At 33.7% G+C, this 17,278-nt stretch overlaps 1 protein-coding gene across 8 annotated transcripts in view; it reads left to right on the top strand.

The window, feature by feature from the left end:
• The window catches only part of LOC132705304 (protein sprint), a 298,697-nt gene that overhangs the window by 116,225 nt on the left and 165,194 nt on the right, over positions 1–17,278 (top strand). The window contains exon 1 of one of the 8 annotated variants that reach the window (XM_060675811.1): positions 13,985–14,379. The exons of the other annotated variants lie outside the window; for them this stretch is intronic. Within the exon in view, the coding sequence (XP_060531794.1) occupies positions 14,306–14,379 (74 nt within the window). The 5' untranslated portion in view covers positions 13,985–14,305. Of the gene's footprint in view, positions 1–13,984; positions 14,380–17,278 lie in introns of those variants that run through there. 8 annotated transcript variants of the gene reach the window in all.

Genomic DNA, 17,278 nt, shown 5'->3' with positions numbered 1-17,278 from the left:
AAACGTCAAGAAAATGATCCATTTTTGAAGCGGATTATTACTGGCGACGAAAAATGGGTTGTATACAACAATGTTAAACGCAAGAGGTCATGGAGCAGAAAAGATGAACCGGCTCAAAGCGTGTCAAAAGCCAACATTCACCAAAAAAAGTGATGCTCTCCGTTTCGTGGGATGTCAAAGGAATCATTTTTTTGAGCTTTTGCCGGACAATACAACGATTAATTCAGAAGTCTATTGTCACCAACTGGACAAATTGAATGATTCACTTAAAGAGAAGAGGCCCGAATTATTCAACAGGAAGGGTGTAGTGTTCCACCAGGATAATGCGAGACCTCACACAAGTTTGGTCACTCACCAAAAACTTTTACAGCTTGAATGGGACGTACTGCAACATCCACCATATTCTAAAGATCTGGCGCCTTCCGACTGCTATTTGTTTCGGTCCCTGCAAAATTTATTGGATGGCAAAACCTTTACCTCAAATGAAGATGTCAAAAACCACCTGAACCAGTTTTTTGCCAGCAAGGACCAAAACTTTTATGAGAGGGGAATTATGTTACTGCCAGAAAGATGGCAAAAGGTGTTGGACCAGAATGGCCAATATATAATTTAATAAAATATTTATTCATTATACGAAAACTGTCTTTCATGTTCCCCAAAAAAAACGAAATGACTTTCCGAACAACCCAATATTATGTTTGGACAGTTTGTAAGTTGATAGACTTCTTCAAGCGTCAGTCTCGTTTATTAAACATTCACCCCGCTCCGCTCGTGCCAAATGAATGGTTGTCAAACTTAATGCATAATATACTATTACGTTAATGTTTGAAAGTAAATGTAATAATCATGGAAAAAAAATTGACAGTATATCAGTAATTCGTTAGACAGTTAGAACCGCTAATAACTAATTCCAGAAAGGCAAAGTGAAGTCTTTGTTTATTATTTTTGGTCATTTTAAATTCTTTTTTTTATCAATTATCAATAACTTATCTGATATCATTTAGTCATTTTGTTCTGATTGATTTTAAGACAATTCTTAGATCCTCATTTTCCTCAGTTCTTATTTGTTTGCTCTAAATTTATGCATTGTGCTTCTGCGTGTGTTGCTTTGGCCAGTTGGTTTTAGATTGAGTTAGATTTAGAATTAAAGGAACGGCCTGTTTTTTTTTAATAATAAATAATGCTGTCTTGAATTATAGTTATACTGATTATACGTAACCTCCATTTAACTCTTCTTTATTAATCGAGGGTTTGGTTGGTTTGGTCAATTTGTTATTATTATTATTATCATTTTTATTTTTAATATTATTATTAATTTGACAGTAGGCGGAAGTCCCATGAAATTGTCACTTTATTATCACAGCGATTTGGGTCACTTACAGTTATATGTATATGGTCTTCGTCCAATGTATTCTTAAAAGATTCTCTAACTATGCATCCACGGTGTCCCGACCAAGTGCATCCCAAACATATACAACTCGGTTGATGATCAAGTTTGATCTGGAAATCTTTGCGTATCACTTCATAATTTTTTTTTGTTGTGACCCCTGAGTGTTGATTTGAGTGTTGTAACAATTTTGTGGGTCTGGATTAAGTCTTCTCTTTGTCAGCGTTCTCCTAAAGTAATTATCATCAGTCTAGAGCAACGAATTTCGTTCGTCGTTCGTTTAAGTTCAATTGGAATTTGTGTGACACGACGCTGTATCTATGTATGTATTTGTTCCATGTGTTTTATATATATCTTCATAATTGTTGAACGGGAATGATCTATAAATCACGGCCAACGAATGAATAAATGACGACTTACCAAAACTAACCAAATATGTGAGTGTGTTTGCTCTTTTTGCTATTCCTGCGATGTTGTTCTCCCATTTGAAATCCTTTGTTGTAACTTCTTTTTGGTGGTCCACCAATTTGAGGATTTTTCCACAAGCTATGTCTTAGGATTTCGAATTGTTCCAACCAAGATGAAGTATGAGTGTGATGACATTCGGAGCCATTAGCGACTTGCAACTTTCCCGTCCAAACCTCGATGAAATCTAGATCACTCTGCAGTGAGTCGGCATCAGCCTTGTAATATCAGCAAAGAAACAGATGCTGCTATTTATGTTAAATACCATATCTCTCTGATATAGACCAAGAACAGTAGAGACTGAGAACCGAGCCCAGTTGTAGGTAATATTCACAGTTCTTTCACCCTTATCTGGCACTTGCACTTTCCGTAATGGCCGTCATTATTTCCTTCCTATACATAATATAAATATGACACTTCCATCCCGAGATTCTATTGTTATGGTGATGTTCCCCTGGACTTCGTTATAACTAGAAGACTCAGAATATTACTTAAATTTTCTTTGAATGACCTGGAGAATAGTCAGGTTATTTCAAATGCCACTCAATTCCGAATACTCGTAAAGTAGTTCAACAATAGTTCAATACAGCTCGACGACGATTTGCGAACTATCCCGAATTACGAATTCAAACTAAACCTCTATTAACTCGTAAATTCTGCGGATGGGAAATTTTCGATCGGTGCGAATAACTTTACAAATGAGCATGGACAAGGTTAGCACCCCCAGAGCTAGGTAAAAACAACAATCTATCATCGGCATGATGAAAATTCAACTCGCGAGCAGGGACACCGATTTTGTATTATAGTATTGCGCTCTTTCGTAAATTTATGGAATTAATATCCGGAGAACGTGCGACGAGGGCCCAAGGTGGGTGGGTGTGTCGCCATGGGATACGCAATTAGTTAACAGGTATTAATCATTACACAGGACAATACCAACGCATTTCGGGTGCTTAGGGCGGAGGGTACGTTAGGGAGTTCGTTCATCTGTTTTCGAACGATAAAAAGTGATTTATTAAACTAGCTGGTTGGTGATATCGGAGCACGGTTGTTTTTCTTGAATTCTTAAACCTTGATTACTCAATTTAGTACGTTGCAATTTAGAGCAGTATTTAAGAAATGCGGCTGGAGGGGGAAATCTGACTAAATATGTACTCTCGAAAAGTACTATAATCTTCCGTGTCGTAGTGTTTGGTCCACTATTACTGAGTCTTTGTGCACACTTCTTTTTTATTCCAGTTTATCTACATATGTCTTGAACTGTTTCCGATTTTCCGTTACACGGTCATGATTCCTATTGTCGTTGTTACTTCCATCGTACTTCATGCACTGCACTGCATGCTTAAAATGCATTAATTAAGTTGGATATAAGTAGCATTTCTACATGCAGAATATAGGAACGAATATACGAAGGCACCTGTCTCCTGCTGAAACTAGGCTACGTTTCATGTCATCTTTTATTCGGAATCACCAGGCTTGTTTGCTGAGGGTTCTGTCTAGTTGAAGGCACGGTGACTAATGAAGGCAGCTGAATTCCAATGTACCGTAGTGCAAATAGTACAAACCATCGTCATTACCGAGTTTTTCGTCAGGCGCTTCATTATATCATTACTGCTTCTCGTCCACTTATACGAGGTGTGTTCAAAAAGTAAGCTGGCTTTTAAGTTTTATCAAAAAGCATTTATTAGTTCAACAAAATTAATGTTAAACCCTTCAACACACTTTCTGGTGTAGCATTGTGTTCTGCCAGTGATTTCTACTTTATCTCTTCAATGATTCCAAACCTCGTTCCTTTCATGGGTTCTTTGAGTTTTGGGGACAGGAAAAAATCGCAGGTGGCCATATCGAGTGAATATGGTGGCTGAGGCATGATTGTGCTTTTTTCGGTCTTGACGATTCTCACTTCTTCAACACTTTCACTAGTGCTGGGGAGTCCAGAGCGAGGTTCATCATCGGCTTCTTCTCGGCAATCTTGGGACAGCTTGTACCACTTTTAAACGTTTTTTTTTTTACTTAAAGTAAATTCACCATATTCCGTTGTCAAAATTTCAGGTGCTTCGCAGCACCGTATTCAATTTTTTACACAAAACTTTATGGAAATTCTTTATTCCATTTCTTCTGACAGCAGAAAATCGCCGAGCACACAAAACACGTCTAACGCTTCTGTCCCATACAAAAAGTAAACTTGCACGTTAGGGACATGTGTACCAACAGAACCCAATTACAAAAGTCGCCCAACTTTTTGAATACACCTCGTATACTTCGAGTATACTCCATGCCCATTTGCAAAGTTATTCGCACCGATCAAAAATTTCGAAGTGATATTCATTCCCATTGGCAGAATTTACGAGTTAATAGAGGTTTAGTTTGAATTCGTAATTCGGGGTAATTCGGCAAATCGTCGTCGAACTGTGTTGAACTATTTGCGTACCTTACGAGTATTTGAAATTGAGTGGCATTGGAAATAAACCGACTATTCTCCAGGTCATTCAAAGAAAATTTAAGCAATATTCTATGTCTTCTAGTTATAACGAAGTCCAGTGGAACAGCACCATAATAACAGAATCTCGGATTAGAAGTGTCATATTTGTATTATGTATAGGAAGGAAATAATGACGGACATTACGGAAAGTGCAAGTGCCAGATTAGGGTGAAAGAACTGTAAATAGTAACTACCTCTGGGCTCGGTTCTCAGTCTCTACTGTTCTTGGTCTATATCAGAGAGATGGTTTTTGACATAACTAGCAGCATCTGTTTCTTTGCTGATATTACAATGCTGATGCCGACTTACTGCAGAGTGATCTAGATTTCATAGAGGTTTGGACGGGAAAGTTGCAAGTCGCTAATGGCTCCGAATGTCATCACACTCATACTTCATCTTGGTTGTATACTTATCCTCTTACTCAAACTTATCTTAACTTTAAAATTACTTTTTCTTTTCTAATCCATCCCTGCTTATATCATTTGCATTTTCAGGTAACAGACTTGACGAGGTACACTGATTGGTTTATAAATAAACAAGGTGCTCTGGTCGGAAAGTTTCTTAATTCCTGAAAGCTACAACGCTACAACTACCAGTAGAATTCGCTATGCTATTTTGACTATAAAGTGTTTTATTTAATTGTGCTATTGACAATTTTATTAGGATAAAAGAGATTATGTTGGGCCGAGATTCAGAAACCGCATTCAGTTTTTTTCTCTCCATATTTATTTATGACTTTAGAGAAGTCTATGTAGATTTGGTGTTATATTGCTCGCGAGGGAGATTAAATTGTGCCACAAAGTCATTGAGAAAATGTCTCTCGACGATCCCTTAACGGCTCCCGAAAGTTTTGATTGCATCAGTTCTAATAAAAAAGTTTTATTTGTCCTAGCACTAGTTTTAGTGCTTTAATAAATGACGAATCGAAGTTTAACAATGTTTTTTGCCAAGCGCTTAATTTCGTCGAAATATGAGGTTTTACAATAAAGATGGTTGGGTTTTTGCGATGTTTTCGGACTCGGGTGTTTTTAAGATTTATATAAAAAATATAGCTTTATCATAGAAAATAGCACTGGTAGATAAACACTTAAATTAGCATAAAATCCTCTATTTCAATTCCAAATTGAGAATGTTAAATCGATATCGAAATGTGCGGTGATATTTCTTGGTTAATTCGTTTATTTTGTTTTATAGACAAAATTATTACAATTCGATAATACTTACCATATATTTCATGTCGTAAGGAAATTCCGCAATTAAAACTAATTAATTCAAATTAATAGTAATAGTTTTGTCGGTATACAATTTGTTTATAATTTATAATATGCGTGAGTAGTGATTCTGACTAAACCGTCCAAACCTAAAGGATAAGAGTTGAGAGTTGTTTTTAAACTACTTTCATAAAGTACTTTTTTATTTAATTTTGTGAAGCGCCAAAACTACATTAATGAGGTGGCTGATTTTTACACTTTGACTCGATGCTGTTTCGACCTAATTAAACTATCTGAAGTACTCAAAGAGACCGACTCAAAATATATATTATCCAGCAAAGAACGTTGTTGAAGGAAAATAATTTTTATTGGAACCTTTCGAGATATCATGTAGTTTTTGTTAGTCAAATTCATATGCTATTCCTCTGATTTAAATAACACTATCCCTTGCTTTAGGTGATTTGCACTGTTTACAGAATTGAATGTTCGTTTTCTTTGTTTGTATAAAATAAATGAACAATATCAATAGTCTGAAATACTTTTTTAAAAATTTAGATAAAAAATACTATCTACGGACTAGACTTCCTGTTTTAATAATGGCTGCCTGGAGTTTTATTAATACCATTGTTGTTAACTGCATTCTCGAGGAAATTAATGTGAAGTCGATCTATTGCGAGTTTCGCGTCAGCAAATGAATTTATTCCTATGAAATATTAGACGATCACTTTCGTAAAATGGCACTTTATCGCGATGGCTTTCGAAGATCGTTAATTTAATGTATCCTGTTGGTAGACAACAATAAATTGGATTTTTTGCTTCTGATGCGCGTTAACGTTGACTTTAACTGATTGCAGTCCCGTTTGGGACAAATATTTTCTCTCAGCTCCCTAATAAATATAATGCTACCCACATCTTATATTTTAAATAAAAAAAATATGTATTTTAGGTTCACATATGAGTTCTTGATTGTGAAAATTAGTCATATACGAGGTTAGCGCCAAAATTTCCCCGCCTGACATAGATGCAGCTCCAGTATCACGATAAAATTTTGTCTTCTTTTAAATATATATCTTAGTAGGCTGCGAAAAAAAAAGAAGTCTCGGGTCAAATAGTTTTTTATTGACAGCATTTTAAACAAGACGTGTCCGAAAAAATGTCGCAAATAACGCAAATTGAGTATAGAGCAGTCATAAAGTTTTTGACAAAACAAGGGTTAGCACCTAAAATTATTAAGGAAAGGCTGGATGGTGTGTACGGCCAAAGTTCTCCTTCGTATTCTGTAGTGAAAGAATGGGCAAAACGTTTTCGAATGGGGCAGGAGTCCCTTGAAGATGGTTCAAGAACTGGTCGACCAGTGGAGGTCATAATGGAAGATATTGTTGCAATTGTAGAAGAGGTGATATTGAGTTTAATGGTCAAGGAAATCTCAGAAATTATTAAGCTTAAGTGTTCGTCGAATCCTTCATGATCATTTAGGTATGCATAAGGTTAGTGCAAGAATGGTTCCTAAAAACCTTTCGGGCCATTCAAAAACAACGCGGTGTCGAGTGTGCGCGGTTTTTTTTTTGGAACTCTGTGGGTCGGTACTGAAGCCTGTGATAGAAACTATTGTGACGTGAGATGAAACTATGGTTCTCTATTATGACCCTCTATCAAAAAAAAATCAATGGAGTGGCGTCGTAAGGGTGAAGCATCTCCAAGAAAATTCAGAGTCTGCCAGTCCACAAAAAAGTGATGGCCACGATCTTTTGGAATTGTGAAGAAATTATTTTGATAGATTATAAAGAAACTAATACCACTACCAATGGTAAATATTACGCAACATAAATAATTCGAACTTTTAATTTTAGCATGGCCGGTATAATTTTATGATCAACCGAACATTATTATCAGATGACTGAACAATTTTTAACCATATTAACCCTATGTTAATGTTACGATTTTGTCCCGAGCAGGCATAACTGTAAGCTATGACATGTTCTTGAGTGGTAATGTCCTGAATGTGCTTTAGGATGCAGGACGCAATTTCCTGTGGTCCTCTTGAGGCGATAGTTTCATACCATGCATACATTTCAGCATTTTCATTGTGGAAATTATGAAGTTGTATACATACATGTTGCTTTTATGATAAGTTCTGGACAATGGAATCCGTAATATTTACTCGGGTTATCTTTTCCTTTTTGTATCTGTTAAACTTTTTCTACCCTGTTCGGCACTGTTAAAATATGAATCATTAATTTCCATAAGATACAACTTTTTGTGTTCATTACTGGATGCTTCGATTTTCAGTTTCGGCGAATCACTTTTGGGACGTGTCTTTACGAGGAGAAAATTTAAGTTGAACTCCGTATTGAATATTTTCCTGTAAGTCCACTCCTTCACACGTGATGTATTATTTTCATGACATTTTTTCATATCCAGCTCATAGATTTCTCGAACATCTAAGTTCTTATTAAGATATTTTTGACCTGAAGCTCGATGTGATCTCGTGTAATGGCTGAAAAACTCCGAATATGTTCTCGTATAACTTTAATCTTATCTTCATCTATTTTTCTAGATGAACCAGTCTTTTTGCCACGAATTTCTGGGCCGTCTTTGTTTTATTAATTGTTTTCGAACCAATCCATACAAAAACAAATTCTAATTTTCATTTATTGGAACAAAGGCAATCTTCATTTTCAAAAATTTTACCACTCACATGCTTAGACTCTTTTGTTTTCTTACTTGATTTCATGTTGATTTCTTCCATTTGTAAGTGTTCCGACTTCTCTTTTAAAGTATAAGCTGATTCATCGGAAAACGATATTAGCCTTATTCGATTCCATTTTTTGTGAGCATAACATAGGCTTCTTCTTCAGACATAACAAAAGTACTAATAATTATTTTGTCAAACTTTGAAAAAAGACTGACATATACCATTATCAAAATATATAGTAACTTTATTTTGTTTACCAACAAAAAAATATAATGAATTCCGATTATGTTATTTTATTTTAATTTGATATTAAATAGCTAATAAACTAGATTTTCCGTATTTTTTAGTTTTGATTACTTTTGGGCAGTTTTGGAATTGATATTAACTGAAAATAATGTGTGAATTTGAAAAATACCTATGCACGGTATATAATTATTTTAAAATTCAACCTAAAAATTTAATACTTAAAATAATGATCTATTTTGTTTAAGATATGGAAATGAAATACGTAATTATTATAAGATACTAAATATTTTAAGATCCAATCCATCTAAAAAAGTAATACGCAATTATAGATTTTGAATAAACATTGTTATGCAAAATTAATTTTTTAAAGAAGTTTGAAAATGATACCTATATTTTCTTGAGTTCATTATTTGAATATTTATGAAAATCACGCATTATTATGTTCCTAATAAAAATAATATCCTGACTGTTCCATTAAAAAAAGGTGAGTACAATAGCTTTTTGATTATTTGTTAAACGAAATTTCGTTGTGCTATCTTTCGTTTCACAAAAAAATTGCGAAAACCTCAACGTTTTATCTTTAAATTTGAGTGAGATGCAGTTATTAATATGCATATTAATGCATATTAATGTTAACGAATTTCATTAAATTGAAGGATTCGTCCTTGCAATTATAACAATATTGATGATGTTCCTGTTTTTAAAAAAAAAACTGTATTTAATCTGCAAAAGTATTCGAATTTTTTTTGCTGATGTACACTTGCACAGCAATGTTTACTTTCCTTAGAGCTCAGTTAAAAAATGTTGCGTAAAGTTTGCTACAAAACCCGTTCCAGAATACGGAAGCGAAAACCGAAAGGAATGTTTCGCACTAAAGAGCAGCTGACAAGTACTTTTATCGTCATCAACACTCAGGCAGTTGTCGAGACATTTCTGCTTTGCCCACGTCTCTTGGGTTGGACCGCTGCCTCCGGCGTAATAAATGCATTTAAATGCATTTTCGCCTTTCGAAACGGCAAGTAGTTCTAAATTTAAATATACTCTTTAAGCGTTTATTTTCTTGATTTCAAATATCCGGGCAGCAATTTAGTTCAGGAACTTTTAGGAGAAATTTCTTAATGTTAGTAAACGATTTTAATGAAACATATTTTTGAATTAATTTTAAAAAAATCTAGATTCTTGACTTTTCTTGATATTTCTGAAATTGTTAGAAGTCGCTGACATTGTTTTTAATGCTTAATTTAATTATGAGGTAATATACTGGGGCTTCAATTAAAAAAAAATTGAACAAACTAACTAAAACTAACTAAAATATGAAACGTGGCATCACAGCAATATGTTCCACGCCTAAAAATTATTTTTTCTACTCCCATCTGTAAAATACCTAATTACCCACTGATCTAGCGTGCGGGAAGCGTCACTTTACCATGTCAGTTTCGTTTCTAATAAATCCGAGCCACTTCGGACATTTCCGGGATTTTACCGCACGGATTTGGGAGCAATCGGATGTTTTCTTAGATATTTCGCACGCTTTGAATTTTGACGTTTGTCAATTCTGACGGTCATGTCAGTGAATGTATTCGTGTTTTGCTAAAATGTACCCAAAAACTAACGAACTTAGAAAAAGTATAGTATGCAACACGTTCGGTAAACTTTTTAACTCACTCGTTTATTAAAAACTCGCTCCACTTGTGTCAAATAAACTCATGGGTCAAATGCCGTTTACCGCACTTGTTGCATAATATACTATTTTTAGCATAAGGCAGCATACACTTTTATATTACATAAGACGTAAATATCTGAAAAGTGTTAGCCAATACCAGAAACTTTCGTATTGAATTTTTTTTCTGGCTCTTACCTTTTCTGAGATCGTCTGATACTTGCACTACTGTGTACGAATGCATATAATATTTCATCAAGTTTTTTCATAGCCACGATAGGTATAAAAGTGCGTTCAGTCGCCTTAAACCCTTGATTTTTCTGAGTCAGTTGAGACAGGTGTTAAGTTGAAATGTAGGGAATACCATAAATAATATATTTTCTACTTTTGTAGGTAATTTTGACCATAATGAAGGTGCTCGCAAGTCGACTCAATTTTCGTTTAATAGAATTAGCTTGCTTATTATTATTTATTTTTTTCAGAAAATTAGGAAATTATTATTGTTAGTAATTAGTAATGTTATAAATTTTTCTTCAATATTTCATAGAATTTAGTTATTTTTTAAATAAAGTTTTGATAAAAAGTAATACAAATGATTTCACGATTAGTTTATAAACGAAATTATATGCTATTATAAAATAATATCTTTAAAATAAAAATGTCCTTAATTTCGTAATTGTAACGAAATTAATAATAGTATATTATGCAACAAGTGCGGTAAACGGCATTGGGCTCACGAGGTTATTTGACACGAGCGGAGCGAGTGTTTAATAAACGAGTGACTTAAAAAGTTTACCAAACATGTTGCATACTATACTTTTTCTACGACCGTTAGTTTTTGGGTATATTTTCACAAAGCAACACGAATACATTCACTGACATGATCGTCAGAATTGCCAAACGTCACAATTCAAGCCGTGCTTTAAAATCTCCGAAAACATCCGATTGCTCCCAAATCCGTGCGGTAACATCCCGGAAATGTCCGAAGTGACTCGGATTCGTGTTAAACGAAACTGACGTGGTAAAGTGTGTAATTTCGTATTTTACAAACGGGAGTAGAAAAATATTTTTGCGGTGTCAATTGGCATCCCAGTGCCAATTAAAATTTTGCCGTTTTCAAAACAGTAAGTAAATTATAATAAAAACGCAATACATAATAATAAACACTGATATACTTATATACTAATAATATACACTAATTTACTTATATCAATGAATATTTATATATATTTGTATATTTATTTTTACTTTTTGCCTACATCATAATTTAGTATGTCAGGTCAACTTCAGTTTGCAACCTGTCATTTCAAATAAAGTCTAGTGACGTTCAATGATCAACATGACTGCTGACAATTTATCAATTCGAAAATTTTCAGTTGGAATATGGAATATATTTAAAAAATAATAATAATTACAAACATAAATAAAAACAAAATATTTCTCTAGTTGCAATAAGATATTTTTCCTATAAATATAATTAATTAAAAAGAATTAAATAAGTCTCTTTTTTGCATTCGAGTGCAATTAATGACTCTCAAACTCTCTTTTTAGGTTTGCACATGCATGTCGGTGGGTACGTTAACGCCGTTAAATCACGATATTATTGCTTTCTAAATACAATAATTACCGGAAATTGCCGCAAGATGTTGTTGAACGCGTAATGCGGCAGTAGATCATTAAACGCGATAAAATAAACTCAAATTTTATCGACGGATCCTCGCCTTAATGACCGCGAGCAACAAGGTGGCTAAACTCGGTGTAGTCCCAAGGCCATGTGTTTTCATCGACAAGAAGGAGTCTTGAGATTGTGAGCCGTAGTTGCCGGTGCACATTCGCTGTGCGTTGAATGGTTGTCGAGACGGTTTCTTTTTGCGCATTCTCCTTCCCGATCTGTCGTTCGAGAATGATTCACGGTTTTCTTCGAACCGATCTGGAATGTTGGTGACTACGGGGAAGATTATGTGTAGTGTTTTGTTTGTATGAAAGGCCATTATTGTGAGAAACGTGTGTGCTGTCATGGTTAAGAAGCCAGATCATTTTTAGGAAAACAAGCTTACCTTTCCCAACCGTTTCGGATACGTCAAGCCTGGAGGCGTCGAATGGCCCTATTATCCATTTGTTTTATTAATTATTTCTCATAAATTGTTTTGTATTCAAAAACATTCTTAGTCTATAAAATACAAAAATAAATGACTTTCAACACAGTGAAAGGCTTATGGCTCTCCCGAATAAGATTAAGATTGCAATTTATAAACCTAAAATTGTATTAAATATTTTTGAAATTCTACGTTAAATGGGAATTTTGTCGATCTGTTACGGGAATACTTTAGGTAAGAAAAATTTGAAAATTTGGAGTTGAACTAATGGAACATATATGTTAATAATATGTATTATTGCTATTTTGTTTTCTGAGATATTTAACATTTTATGCCAAATATGATGTTTGCAGACCGAACAATACCAGTAAATTTTTCTTTTGAAACTCTACTTCTAATAATAATAATAATAATAATAATAATATTTTTTTTTTGCAATTTAGAATATTAATAATAAAGGATGTTGAAAAAATAACAATCAAAACGAAATTGAGAAAACTAGCGAAAATTATACGTTGAAATGGAAACCACCTATTTTTATGATCCTATTTTTGCGACTACTTTGTATTAGGTTAACTCAAATTAATTGAAGTTTAAGGGCACACTAGGTAGAAAAAATTAAACGGAAATATCTAAAAAACTAGAAAATTTCGGAATATACAACCTTATGCAAAGTATTTTGAACAGGGTATGTTAATAGAGTAAAATTTTGAAGGCGGTAAAATTTTTAGATACTATTCAGTCTGCAAACGTCATTTTTGACATATTATGAATATTATGCACGACATATGCAATAATATAGGGTGCTTCATTTAAAATAGCAAGTTGTATTTGCCCCTGCCAAAGTTAATTCCAAATTGTCAATTTTTTCTACTTGTAGTTTTTCCGTAACAAATAGGCGAATTTTCCGGTATTCCCTGTATAATTTGGTATATTTTTTTACGATGGGCCTATCGCTCCTTCAAGGTTGGCATCGCGCCATTTTTTGAAATAAAATTAACATAGAATTATTATTTTAAAAGCGAAATATTCTCACATTCCAAAATAATTGTTATGACGATCATACAAATCCGATTTTATTATGGCCGCAATGTTGCCCACATTTTGTCTTATTTTGCAGAAAATAATTCTGAATAGATATTTTGAACCTTTTTCTACATATTACAATGTTAGGAAACTTTTTTCAACCTGTCGTTATAAGTATATTTGTAAAAATTAATAACGATTAACTTTTTTTTCAAAATCATGAAATTACACATGGAAAAAATCAAAAGAAACATGAAACAAAAAAAATCAAAAATACAAAAATTTTAAATTGAATTTTTTAAAAACATTTCATGCGTCACGCAGATTAGATTGGTACATATTATTCAAAAAACAGGTTTTGAATGGTTTACATTATTGGCAGTTTCCTCCTCTACATGTGGAAGTTTTTTTATGTGGCTGTTACTATTTGTGCAAAAGTAATATCATTAAACATTAAATTTGCTTTACTATTACTCTGGGTACATCTTTTCCAGTGCCATGAGAATTTGCTCATTTTGAAATAGATGATGGTTCCCGTTTTATACAGATTTCGTCAAACTCGTTGTCCCTTATCACATTTTTCACAAAAACGATTATAGCTGGGTGCTAAATGATGCAAGCAAAAAACGTTTAAAGCATAACTCCGTGTATCTTAAACTAAGTTCGTTGATTCTAAAGATACGTCTACGTCCATTATGACAGACATATTAGTACTTTTTTAAAAATGGTAACCAAAAGAAAAATTAATTCAAGTTACCCCAACCAAATCAGACAAAATGTGGGAAATATTTTGGTTTGGCCTTTGATAAGGCAGGAGTTGGGAGGTAGCCAGGTTTTCTCGCTTATCGAGCAACGTAATAGTTTACATCTACAGCTATGTTGACAAGAACAAATGCATGAAATATGGAAGTAACTACTTGGGATTGTAAGAAAGTGGATTGTAAGTTTAAGTGCCATAAACAGTGTTAACTAATTGTCGTCTTGTCAATTTGAAACTTTCAATTGGTGCCTTCTAATGTGTTAAACTGCTATTTAAAATGATGATCACCAGGTATACGTCTATTCTCATGCAGTCCGTAGGATACGGAGGGGATTCTTTTTCACTTTTCCAGTAAGTTGATAATATACCTAATTGTTTTAATTCAAAGAACATAGATACCGAAAACACTTTACCAATAATTGAAGATAAGTAACCCTAAAAAGGTAAAGACATACTTCAAGTTTACAATCAGACGTCTGCAAATTAAATTGACTAGTTCACGAGAGGGACAAGCCCATGCCAGACACTGTCACGTCCACCTCATTAGATGTGGCGTAAGCTCAATTAGCCTTACATGCCCGAGTCACCGGAATAAACGGCCAGGCTAGTCAGCCGGAAGGGGATATACGACCTTTCTAGGACAAAGAATAGGGCCCGAATTAAGTCGTCGCCTTGTCTAGCTGATTATTTTGTCCGCAATGATTTCTTGCCGCATTGTCCGTAGGTTATCCGCCTTAACCCTGTCGAGAGAATAGTTTTACCTGTATGGACGTATCCAGGGTTATTCAGGTTAGATGGGATGTTAGTTTTGGTTAGGCACAAAGTTATAATTCTTCGTGCTACTAATTAGTTAATTAACTAAAGATACTTTCAATGTATTTTTTATAAAACTTCTGTATTCCTCTTGTGTCGGTTTTTGTTGAGCTTGACTGAAACCATTTCAGTCAAGCTCTGAAGAAGCCAACAGGATGATTGGCGAAACGTCAGCAAGTTCGAGTCAACAAAAACCCACACAGAAGGGATCCAGAAAGTACTACAGAAGTCTGTGGAAGTTTTTTTGTAAAAAAATGGTTTCAATGTATTGTTTTAAGTGTTGATTTTTCAAGTTTGTTGAGAAACTGATGATTTGTAATTTTTGATATATTGAGGGTACAAATCAATTCGTACACTTGAAGGAACCTAAAGTACCTAATACTTTTTTTTCTAACAAAAAAGCGCAATTGAGCAATTTATATTAAAAAAACGATATCTTATGACGCCATATACATTGTATTGTAGTTTACAATATCTTTTTTTTTCTTATTTAGCAAAGTAAAGGAAGGGCGTAGGGCACTTTTATGTAAAAAAGTAAACGAATCGTTCAACTCAATCGTAACTGATAACAGCAAGTATCATTTTTTCTGCATTTTTATTTTAGTTAAGTGTTAACGCCAATTTATACGTTAGTGATACCTAACTGTGCTTTACGACGATATTAGACGAAAGTCAGTGATTATTTATTTACCTCTCTCATTTCTCTTATTTCATGGGTTTCCTGTGTTTGTTTGCTCTGATATTTTGCACAATGAATGATCGGATTCTTCAGTAGATCCGATTAAAATTGAATGTAATTGGACCACGCTTTACACATCATAATCTAAAAAAAATTGTATTAATTTCAGCCTCAAATATTGTTTCTGTGATATTTTCTACAAACAACTAACACTAGTTCAGTTTGAATTAAGGCAGAATGTAGGGGCCACAATTCAAGGGTACACAATATGATATGTCTGTTGCTGTGGCCGTCTATCCGTTATTGAAATCGAAGTAATTCAAATGACTTGTGGTTGTATTATGGTCAGCATTGAAATTCTATAAACTGTTAATCTGCAGACGCCCATGCAATGCTTTTTGGTGGTATTTTGATTCACCGATGGTCCGCACTGAAAATTAGGTAGATTTAGTGACCACGCCTTTTTTTGAATGCGCGACCCTAAGCGGTATTTTTATTCCGATTGCTATTACCACTTGCAATTAGTTAACAGTTTTTTGGGGATTTTATGTTTATCTTTTATCATTTGAATTAAAATTGACCCAAAAAGTTAACTTTTTTAAAAATAATTACTAATGAAAAAAAAAATACACATTTTTAAAATCTTTTGTCAGTAAAATTTTAATTTCAAGGATATTTCACTTGGGAATTTATTTGAGAAGTTAATATCTTTCAGAAAACATCTTGAATTGATTTGCTAACTATCATTTGGTGTATTAAGGTAGCTAAAAGAGTAAAAACATTTTTGGGTAAAATATTTTTGGTCGGTCGAAGTTTAGTTTAGATAGGTCATATGACTTCTAAAGTAGTACCTTAAAATACCTGTTTGGTACTGTTTATGTTTATATCTTCCTGGTGTGGTATATGTAAAAATATAAATTGAAATGCGCATAGAAATAATGGTGCAGAATGTGCACAATTTCTATTTATGCAAATCTGAACCGGAAATTCAGCCGCAAAGATTTATTAGTCGCATTATCTATTTGCAGCTTATTCTCAAGGAAATATTACATGTTATTTACATGGACGCAAGCAAACCAAATGAATATAAGTGCTGTGCCATAGAAAGTCATTCATATTAAATGGAGTATGCAGGCGATTCACGGTCGATGGTAGATTAAACGTTTACAGAAAGTGAGGCTCTTTCGATTTAAAATATTTCTTATTACAACCAATTGAATTGATTTTGTAAGAACTTATATATTTGAGTAGCTTTTTTCTCATTGATTTTATTGTTTATTATAAAATAAAGTAGTAAACATGAGCTTTAAATTATGTCATGTTATCAGATAGAAAGTGATTCATATCATATTGATTATGGCATACATATGGCACTCTATCTATTTAAAATATTTCTTGTGATGATAGATGACAACCAATTGAATTGATTTTCGAAAAACTTATATTGAGTATTGATTTCTTCATAAGTTTTGTTGTTTTTCTATTCCCTTCTATAAAACACCTAATTATACACCGAGCTAGCATTCACTTTACCACGTGAGTTCTTGTCCCATGGACATCCCATCGTACATTTCCACGATATTACCGCACGGGTTTGAGAGCAATCGGATGTTTTCGCAGATTTTACCGCAGAGCTTGAATTTTGAGGTTTGTCAATTCTGACGCTCATGTAAGTGAATGTATTTGTGTTGTTTTGCAAAAATTTAGCGTGCGAAAAGTGGGATTTTTCCACCGTTACGAGCTACTTCGGACATTTCC

The sequence above is a fragment of the Cylas formicarius genome, unplaced genomic scaffold (assembly GCF_029955315.1).
Source record: "Cylas formicarius isolate icCylForm1 unplaced genomic scaffold, icCylForm1.1 PGA_scaffold_7__23_contigs__length_41026272, whole genome shotgun sequence".
In the NCBI taxonomy this organism is placed as follows: domain Eukaryota; kingdom Metazoa; phylum Arthropoda; class Insecta; order Coleoptera; family Brentidae; genus Cylas; species Cylas formicarius.
This window is presented reverse-complemented; position numbering and strand designations above follow the sequence as displayed.